Below are 9,466 nucleotides of genomic sequence, written 5' to 3'. Positions count from 1 at the left end.
CTATTAAGGTGGACTGTCAGACTTGTTCAGCTTAGGGAAATGCTCTCAGTCGTCTTGTGTGCAGGAGGAGCTAAGCAGGCTTACATGTTTGAGGGCATGTTTCGAGCCAGCATGTAAGATGATCCCTCTTTGCCAAATGGATCAGGCATCCCAGGCACACTCTCACACACATTCCTGTCAAGTCATCTTGTGAAAGGCTGCCAGCTTCCAACTTGGCTTGAATGTACAACCTTAATAAAACACACTGAGGTCTCCGACAAAATAGCAGTTCAGCGGCAGCTAGAGTAGAAGAAAGACTCGGAGGCTATGCCTGGGCAGCTGAGTCCAGGGGACTGCATGCTGAAGTATAACAGAGAGGAAACGATAAATCTCTGCTACTATGAGATAAATTGCTCCTGCTTTAGCTAAGGAAGCATTGAGAATTAGAAATAATCTTTTTTTTTTTAAAAAAAAGAAAAGCTCACTATTATTTTCTGAACTTTCTTTCCTTTTCCTTATCTTTTTATCCCCTAAAGAAATCCTTAAAGGCAAAGCAAATATTAAAAAGAGGAGGGGAGAAAGGGAAGGAAAAGAAGAAGAGAGGAGGTTTGGATCAAGGTGTCAAGAGCAGGGCAGAAGAGGGCAAGTAACATGACCATTTTCTTGTGGTTTGTGTTTCTTGCTTCCCTTCTGAAGCACATAAGCTGCACTAGTCCACGCCGAGCTCCGGAGTCCAACGCACGAAGGTATAATCGGATTCAGCATGGCCAGTGCACCTACACGTTCATACTTCCTGAACAGGATGGAAACTGTCGTGAAACTTCCTCTGACCAATACAACACCAATGCACTGCAAAGGGATGCCCCTCACATGGAGCCAGATTTCTCCTCCCAGAAACTGCAACGGCTGGAGCATGTCATGGAAAATTACACTCAGTGGCTGCAAAAGGTAAGTCCTTCAGATTGTTCAGACACCTGCGTTGATTTTTGCATGATGTACCATTCCAATGGAGATGTTATGTTCACTACCCTCATCAATAAAGAACACCCTGAAAATTGTTCACTATGAATAACTGGCAACAAAAGTTCGATGAGGGATTGGCAGATGTTGGCTTGTTGGTTTTTCCTTTTAAACTGATTTAAAGAAATTCAGGGACATTCAGCTGAGGTACTAATGATCAATGGTCGGGTGGCTATCTTGATGTGCTGACTGTTAAAAGTAGTTTAACAAGTGCATTCTACAAGGTGTTTTAGTAATGATTTCCATGTTATTTAAAATACCTGTGATCAGTATTGTTTGTCTGTAGGCTCTTGTTATAAAGATTTTTTTTAAAAAAAAATAAATTAAAAACAAAGCTACTTGCACACAACAAACATTAAAGATTAGCAGACACCATTATCACTGAAGCAACCTTTGACATTGTGCTGACTCAGTAATGAATGGTTTTAAGTAAAATTAACTGTTTAGTGCATTGTACCATAGAGATAAGCTGTTGGACTCCTCTCCTAATTTTTGGATTCATTTGAGCAAAAATGTGCTGCATGTTAGCAATGTTAGATGTGTATTTTGATAGAAATGCTTGGCTGAAATGAAGTGCCATGCCTATCTGTGTAGAACTATAGGGAAATCAGCAGCATTTTGTTTTAACTCAGGAGAAATGATAATTAATCCCAATCTTAAGAACTGCTCATATTTTGAACCAGGCTTGTGGCTGACCCATTGTGGTTTGCAATCACTCTGGCAGTTCTAAGAAACTAAATGAACACTGAGATGTTTCCTCAGTGTTGTGTGTTCCACACGCTCTTCATTCATTAATTATCCCACTTCTCAAAGTGGTGCATCATGTGTTCACTGAAACCCGAAATGAATGTTAAAAAAATAAGCATGCACAGCACTATATGTTCAGGATGCTTTCTCAGAAATGGGTTCCGAAAGTGTTTTATAGGATTTACCCCTAGAGAAGAGCACATAGAATTTCATTCTTAGAAAGCAAACGTAACTATTTACTTAATCTATCATAGAATGCTAGCATTGGAAGTGAGTTGGAAGTCATCCAGTCCAGCCTATTGCTCATACAAGGACCTCCCTGAAAGAAGGCTCTCTAGCTCTGTTTGAAAGCCTCCAGCTGCCTGTGCAGTCTGTGTCACCCTGTAAAATTTATCATTCCAAACTTTTAATCAAAATCTGGTCCCACAGATTTACATTCACTTCTTCTTGTCCTGCCAAGTGAAGCCACAGAGAGAAAGCTGGCATCCCTTTGGCCAGTCAAACCTTGAAGCATTTGAAAATGACAACATGTGCTTTTGAGCAGTAGTGGGATTCAAATATGTGAACAACCAGTTCTCTGTGTGGATGCCACTTCCGGAAGTCCATTATAAGCCTAGGCAACAAAAAACTAGCTACTGGTTCTGCTGAAGCAGTGCGAACCGGCTGAATCCTACCACTGCTTTTGAGTCACATAAAGATAGACTTGTCAAAGATCTTTTGTTTTTGAAAGGCTGTCAGGTGGCATGGTTCATTTCCATGTATAGTAGCAGTTGCAAGAATTGCTGGTGGAAACCTTCCATTTCTCCTGTTTTGATGAGATGCGTTCTTATATAACGGGCTGCATTATTTTTCTCTTGTCATAAGAGGGAATTATTCCCACAGAAGTCAACTGCATCTTGAAACTGCCCATCTGAGTTTAGCAAGAGGAGGCTTTCATGTAAAGGAGACCTTGAAATGTGATGCAATCTACTCATCCATTCATTCATTGGCAGCCGATTTTCACAAACTTTTCTGCAAGGTGGAAGATTCCTCTGCTCCTTTTGCTTTCCTTTTTTCCTTCTGAAAAGAACTGTCCTGCAAAATCATGTCTAGGAAATTGTTTATATTCTGCAGTTGACCACTAGGGACTGAACTAAGCTCACTCTTTTGCCTCTGAACTTTGCAAAACAGAAAAAAATAAGTCTTTGGAGAATAGTGGAATCTTTGATTTGCAGCTGACCATCATGTTTTAAAAGAAAATAGGGGATGAATAGACACTTTGCAGCAAAACAGTATCTCCAAGACTTGCATTCTTCAGTGGCTCTCTGAATTTAGAAAGTGGGGAAAAAGTTTCCCTTGAGTTCTCTTAAAAATGTTTAGCAGGTGGATAAACATCACATATCTTTCTGCAGTACTGTTGCATAGAATAAAGCATGAGTCATTCCTATCGGACTTTCTGACTACTTTATAACAGTTTCTACATAGGCCAGGGGAGCTAAAATTTTGATGCCCAGAGTCCAACTTAACATTTTACAGATGTGATAGCTACAGGCATCGGGAAACTAGGCTATTTCTGATTGTTTTCCTTGGTTTGGGGGATTAAGTGGGGGGGGGGTTCTTTTATTTCAAATTAAGTTAAATCTCCTTTTGGCCATATACTCTGTGTTTGTGTGTGATTTCCACATTAAAATCGCAGGAATGTAGCTGACATCTTTCGGAAACTATGAAGATAGGTAGGTTTAGAAGTCTGAAAAAGTATTGCAGGTATCGCTGTAGCCTTCAGGTGCCAAAGGGGTTGCCACAAAGAAGAGGAAGTCGAGCTATTCTCTGAAGCACCTGAAGGCAGGACAAGAAACAATGGATGGAAACTGACCAAAAAGAGAAGCAACTAGAACTAAGGAGAAATTTTCTGACAGTTAGAACAATTAATCATTGCAACAACGTGCCTCCATAAGCTGTGAATGCTCCAACACTGGAAGTTTTTAAGAGCAGACTGGAGAGCCATTTGTCCAGGGGTTGTCAAACTGCTGAACCATCGGCTGGATGCATCATGGTGAAACTGTGCCCACCCCATTGCTGGCAATGAAAAAAAGTTGTGATACATCGTGACATGTCACGTGACGTTGCGAGTTTGACACCCCTGGTATAGGGTTTCCTGCCTGAGCAGGGTGTTGGACTACATGATCTCCAAGGTCCCTTTCAACTTACTTATTATTATTATTATTATTATTGTTGTTGTTGTTGTTACCTTGGTTTATTCTATTTGTTTCATTGTTGCTGTCAATACAGGACATTAGGACAGTAATTTTAATAGCAATGAAATGCATTGAAGTGCAGATTTAAATTCATTAATGACTTTTTAAAGCTGTCATTTCTAGCAATGAGCTATTTGAAAATACAGTTCTTCAGATGAGTAAATTAGAAATATTGCTGCTTCCGTGGCTGCGATCCAAGACATCAATTGATATATATCACACACATATGCAGCATTGCACAGTACTTGTGTCTATTTGTGTTTTTGAGGGGTAATACAGGAGTGTCAAACTCGCCCTGTCATGTGACATGTCGCAAAATATCGTGACTTTTTTCCCCTTGCTGGATTTGGGGTGGGTGTGGCTTCTGCAATTTGACACCCCTGCTGTAATATATCACATTCATTAAAACTGTTTAATATTGGAACGTGTCAGAAATAAACACATACACTCATGCACAATCTTTATACTTTGGAAAGGGGACTGAAACTGAAACATCTTTAATTGGCAAACTGGCATTGTAAAGGTCTTAGTTTAGCTAATCTAGAAGAAATTTATCTTAATCTTTTTTTAAAAAAAGTTCCAATGTTGGGAAAAAAATATTTGAAAACTCTTCTTCTTGTCATTTCAAATCAAACTGAAAATTTCCTCATCTGACTGTAAGCAATTATGTACTAGTATTTATCCAATGATATTTGCATATCCCATTATTAACGTTGATATGATTGGCTGGCAGACAATTCAGTTTAGCAACCATCAACTCCTTTTGCCAAAACTACTGGAAGGTTCTTGGTAAACATATTTACAGCTTTTCTTCAAAGTATTTATTTTAACAAGGATAACGTCCTTCACTGTTTAACCCTGGGTTTCATATCTGCCATGTTTGTTCTAACAGCATTAAACAGACCACATGCTGTTTTTTATTTCTTGCAATAACTGGCTGTCGCGCAGTATTGAAATGCTTAGGTTGTAATTTCAGTGTTTAAACTTTGTCAGAGAAGAACTGTCTGAAAATTTTTAGCTTGGCAATAATTCAGCATCTTTTTTCCCATGCTGAACTATCCCAAATGTATGGTACCAGTGCAGCCAGACAAATAGCTTCACAACTGTGCAGATGTTTGTATGGTGTCCATTTAGTTCTGCCTATGCAGAACTATCCTGGTGTCTTCCAGATGTGACAATTTCAATTCCCATATGTCCTCTGCTGGATGAGAATTATACGAGTTGAAGTCCAACATATTTGGAAAGATCTAATTTGGGAAATGGGTGCACAACAAGATATCAATTGAGTTATACCAAAACGAAAAATGGATAGTTTAAAATAAGGAAATGAGGGATATAAAAATCATAATTCTCTACAATTGGATAGGAAACATAATTTCCTATGGAAGTTTTGGACTACTTTCATATCCCCTGATTAATGTCTGTGTTGATTATAGTGAATGGGAGATGTGATCCAAAACATCTGGAGGGCAACAGGTTTTCTACCTCCCATCTGCACAAACCAGCAGTGGCTCTTCAGGGTTGCAGACAGGAGTATATCCCAGTGCTATTTGAAGATGTTATAAGTTATTATTATTGCACTCTGACCCTTGGTTGATTTTTCTCCCCACATTTTAAATTTGGTGACATCCCTATGCAAAAGTAATCTTCCTTGATTACCTAGACATTAAAAAAAACATACACACAGTATCATATTCAGTTTTATTTCTGCCCTTACATTAATTTTTTTACTGAATCTGTGAGGATAGTTAATAAGGAAGATGGTAGGTCAGTGCTGTTATGATTGTGGAGGAAAATGCAGTCCTATATGAATCATAGAATACAACTGACTGAGCCTAGTCACTTAAAGATCTAGTGGTCCCATATACAGAAGGTGACAAACTCAGCTTTAGCTTAGTTTTGTTTTCATATTGTTACACTATATGAAATTCATTGTAGAGCTAGTTTATAGCTCATTATATTTTGTGAACACAAAATTGGGTTCAGATTTTTAAGACATTTAATCATGTTATGCAAAATTACAGTGCTTTGTGACATATATCGTGTGAACACAAATTGGTTTTAGATTTTTAAGACATTTAATTGTGTTATGCAGTTAATCCGCTTTGTGACATCGTGAATCTTGGGAATCTGACCTTTCTTTCATGCACTGCCCTACCACTTATTTCCTATAGTGCTACTCTGCCCTTAGGACATCAACACATACATCTGGAGGAAATCTTAATTTGTTTTTGCATGTGGACATCTTTTCTCACCACACCTGACTTTTCTCACCACATCTTGCCTGTCTGTCTGTTCCTTTCATATGCCACTTTCAACTAAAGAGTTCAGGTTGCTGAACAATAAATTCCCTGTTATCCTTTAAGTACTCTTTGAGAAATAGTGGTCCTATTCCCACAAACATTAGTGGTTCTGTGATAGGGACTTCAAAAGTGATCACTGACCCAATTAGTTAAAGGAGATAGATTTAACTTAAGATGGGCCCAGTCTTGGATAAACTAATCACCCCACAATTCCAACAATTCTCTCATTTTGCCTACCAGTCCAGCAGGACAAAGAGCTGGAGAGAAAGAGTGGCAGGAAACTTCTCCATTACAGGACAGAAGGCAAGGCTTGGTAACAGGGAACACCCTTTGCACTGACCTACTACAGTGGCTATTTCAGTTTGGGAAAATGGGGAAGAGGATTGTAATGTTTGGGGAAATGGAGAAGAGGATTGTAATGTTCCCAAGTATTCCCAGGATGGTCCTGATTAATAATAATAATAATAATAATAATAATAATAATAATAATAATAATAACAATAACAATAACAATAATAATAATAAAAAATTTGGAAGGCACCTTGGAGGTCATCAAGTCCAACCCCCTGCTCAGGCAGGTAACCCTATACCATTTCAGACAAATGGCTGTCCAGTTTCTTCTTGAAAACTTCCAGTGTTGGAGCATTCACTGCTTCTGGAGGCAGGTTGTTCCATTGGTTAATTGTTCTAACTGTCAGGAAGTTTCTCCTTAGTTCTAGGTTGCTTCTCATCCATTGCTTCTTGTCCTGCCTTCAAATAGTGACTCCTCTTCTCTGTGGCAGTCCCTGAGATATTGGAACACTGCTATCATGTTCCCCCTTGTCCTTCTCTTCATTAAACTAGACATACCCAATTCCATCAACCTTTCCTTATATGTTTTAACCTCCAGTCCCCTAATCATCTTTGTTGCTCTTCTCTGTACTCTTTCTAGAGTCTCAACATCTTTTTTACATCGTGGTGACCAAAACTGGATGCAATATTCCAAGTGTGGCCTTACCAAGACATTGTAAAATGGTATTAATACTTCACGTGATCTTGATTCTATCCCTGTATGCACTGTGTTGACTTTTTTGGCAGCTGCAGCACACTGCTAGCTCATATTTAAATGATTGTCCACTAGGATTCTGAGATCCCTCTCACAGTTGCTGCTATTGAGCAAGGTATCCCCTATACTATACCCAGTGCTTTTTTTCTAAAAAAAAAAAAAGGTGTCGGAACTCACACACATCATACAACCCGCCTTGCCTACCCTACAAGGTTCCATCCAAAAAAGGTGGCGGAACTCCGTTCTGGGCGTTCTATGAGAAAAAAAGCCCTGACTATACCTATACATTTGGTTTTTCTTGCCTAAATGTAGAACCTTACTTTTTTCACCATTGAATTTCATTTTGTTAGATAGTGCCCAGTGTTCAGGTCTGTCCAGATCCTACCGTATCCTAAGCCTGTCTTCTGGAGTGTTGGCTATTCCTGCCACCTTGGTATCGTCTGCAAATTTGATGAGTTCCCCATCTATCCCCTCATCTAAATCGTTGATGAAGATGTTGAAGAGCACTGGGCCCAGAACAGAGCCCTGGGGCACCCCTCTACACACTTCCCTCCATGTAGATGTGGTTCTGTTGAGGACCACATGCTGAGTACAGCTGGTCAGCCAGCTATGGATCCATCTGGTGGTGATTGCTGTCTAACCCATATTTTTCTATCTTATCAAGTAGTAGGTTGTAATCTACTTTGTCAAATGAAGTCCAAGTAAACTATATCCACAGCATTCCTCTGGTCCACTAATTTTGTCACTGATGTTCTAAGGTGCCAGCACAGTCGATAAAATGATAAAGTGAAGCAAGTGACAAAACATATTCATAATGCACATTGCAAAAGCAAATGTTTTGTTTTTGATCGTGGGTCATGGTCTTCATTTTGTCATGTTGATGCTTATCCCTATGGATACTAGTCATTTCCAGAGAAAACCCTTCCTATTTTTTTAAGGCACTGGAGAACAATCTTTTCTAATGATAAATATTTTACAGGCTTCATTTCATTTCTAATGATGCAGAGCATATTGTGAATCAGCCTCTTCACCTCTCATCCTATGAACTCCTGCCTTTCCTTCATTCTTCCTTTATTTTTTGGTGACATGATTCAACCATGCACTTCATAGTGTTCTTGGCACAGCCATAATGTGGACTTCTTAAACATTTAAGGAAAAGAAGAATTTGCTGTTATGTAGAGAAAGAAGTCAAAGTGGAAAGTTTGTGTTTAGAGGGCAGTACTAGGAATCTCTAAGGATTGAATTCCAAGTCAGGAAATTATGAAATTTAGCAATATCATTAATCTAACGTTAGTTTGTGAACAATAATTCTGAATGCAGCTAAAAGATCTGACCAAAGGTTGAGTGACTTAATATTTCGCATACATAAACAATGGAGCTAACATTCCCATCTGAATTATGCAAAACTACTAGCTACAGAAATGTTCAGTAAGCATCCCAGCCTAATTCATCCATTCACTTTAATTCTCTGTCAATGTGGCTTGATTAAGTGAGCCCCAGCTCAGATATGAAATGCGCATTATAACCTTTACATTCTTGTCTAATCCTGACCTAACAAATCTTCTACAGCAATATCACTACTTTAAGATTTTGAGAGCTTTTTCCACCATGCTGTCTCTGTTACATCTCTGGAGGTATTATCCTTTCTTCAGTATGACTGCTTTATTACCAGATTTTTCTTCACATGCAACCCTATCAGAATAAGCATTTGCCCTTCTGCTCTAGAATCAAAATGATTGCCTGTGCTAAGACATGATATCCTGAGCATCAAAAAACTTTTCCTAAGTAATAGAAAGGTAAGTAATAGGTTATTTTCTTAAATAATAGATAATTATTTTCTAAGTAATAGGAATCCTAAAATAACCTTTATAAGGTTCTTTGTCTGAAGGGGCAATATACACTTTTGGGTATTTTTAAAAATAATCACATTTGTTCCAAATGTACGAGTAGAAGAGCTGATATTTACACTTTCAAATATAATGAGCAGTATCACCTTTAAGCACACACACAGAGAGAGACACGCACAGGACACACACAGAGACACACACAGAGACACACACACACACACAGAGAGAGAGAGAGAGAGAGAGAGAGAGAGAGAGAGAGACAGAGAGACAGAGAGACAGAGAGACAGAGAG

At 38.8% G+C, this 9,466-nt stretch overlaps 1 protein-coding gene across 1 annotated transcript in view; it reads left to right on the top strand.

Annotated features, from left to right (window-relative positions):
* The first annotated feature begins 255 nt into the window (after nt 1-255).
* The window catches only part of ANGPT1 (angiopoietin 1), a 129,429-nt gene continuing 120,218 nt past the window's right edge, over nt 256-9,466 (top strand). The window contains exon 1 of the mRNA XM_039355615.1: nt 256-927. Within this exon, the coding sequence (XP_039211549.1) occupies nt 631-927 (297 nt within the window). The 5' untranslated portion in view covers nt 256-630. The remainder of the gene's footprint in view (nt 928-9,466) is intronic.

Source organism: Crotalus tigris, unplaced genomic scaffold (assembly GCF_016545835.1).
Source record: "Crotalus tigris isolate CLP2741 ecotype Arizona unplaced genomic scaffold, ASM1654583v1 scf7180000018700.580195, whole genome shotgun sequence".
Classification (NCBI taxonomy): Eukaryota; Metazoa; Chordata; class Lepidosauria; order Squamata; family Viperidae; genus Crotalus; species Crotalus tigris.
Note: the sequence above shows the minus strand (reverse complement) of the source record. Positions and strands in the feature narration are given on the sequence as shown.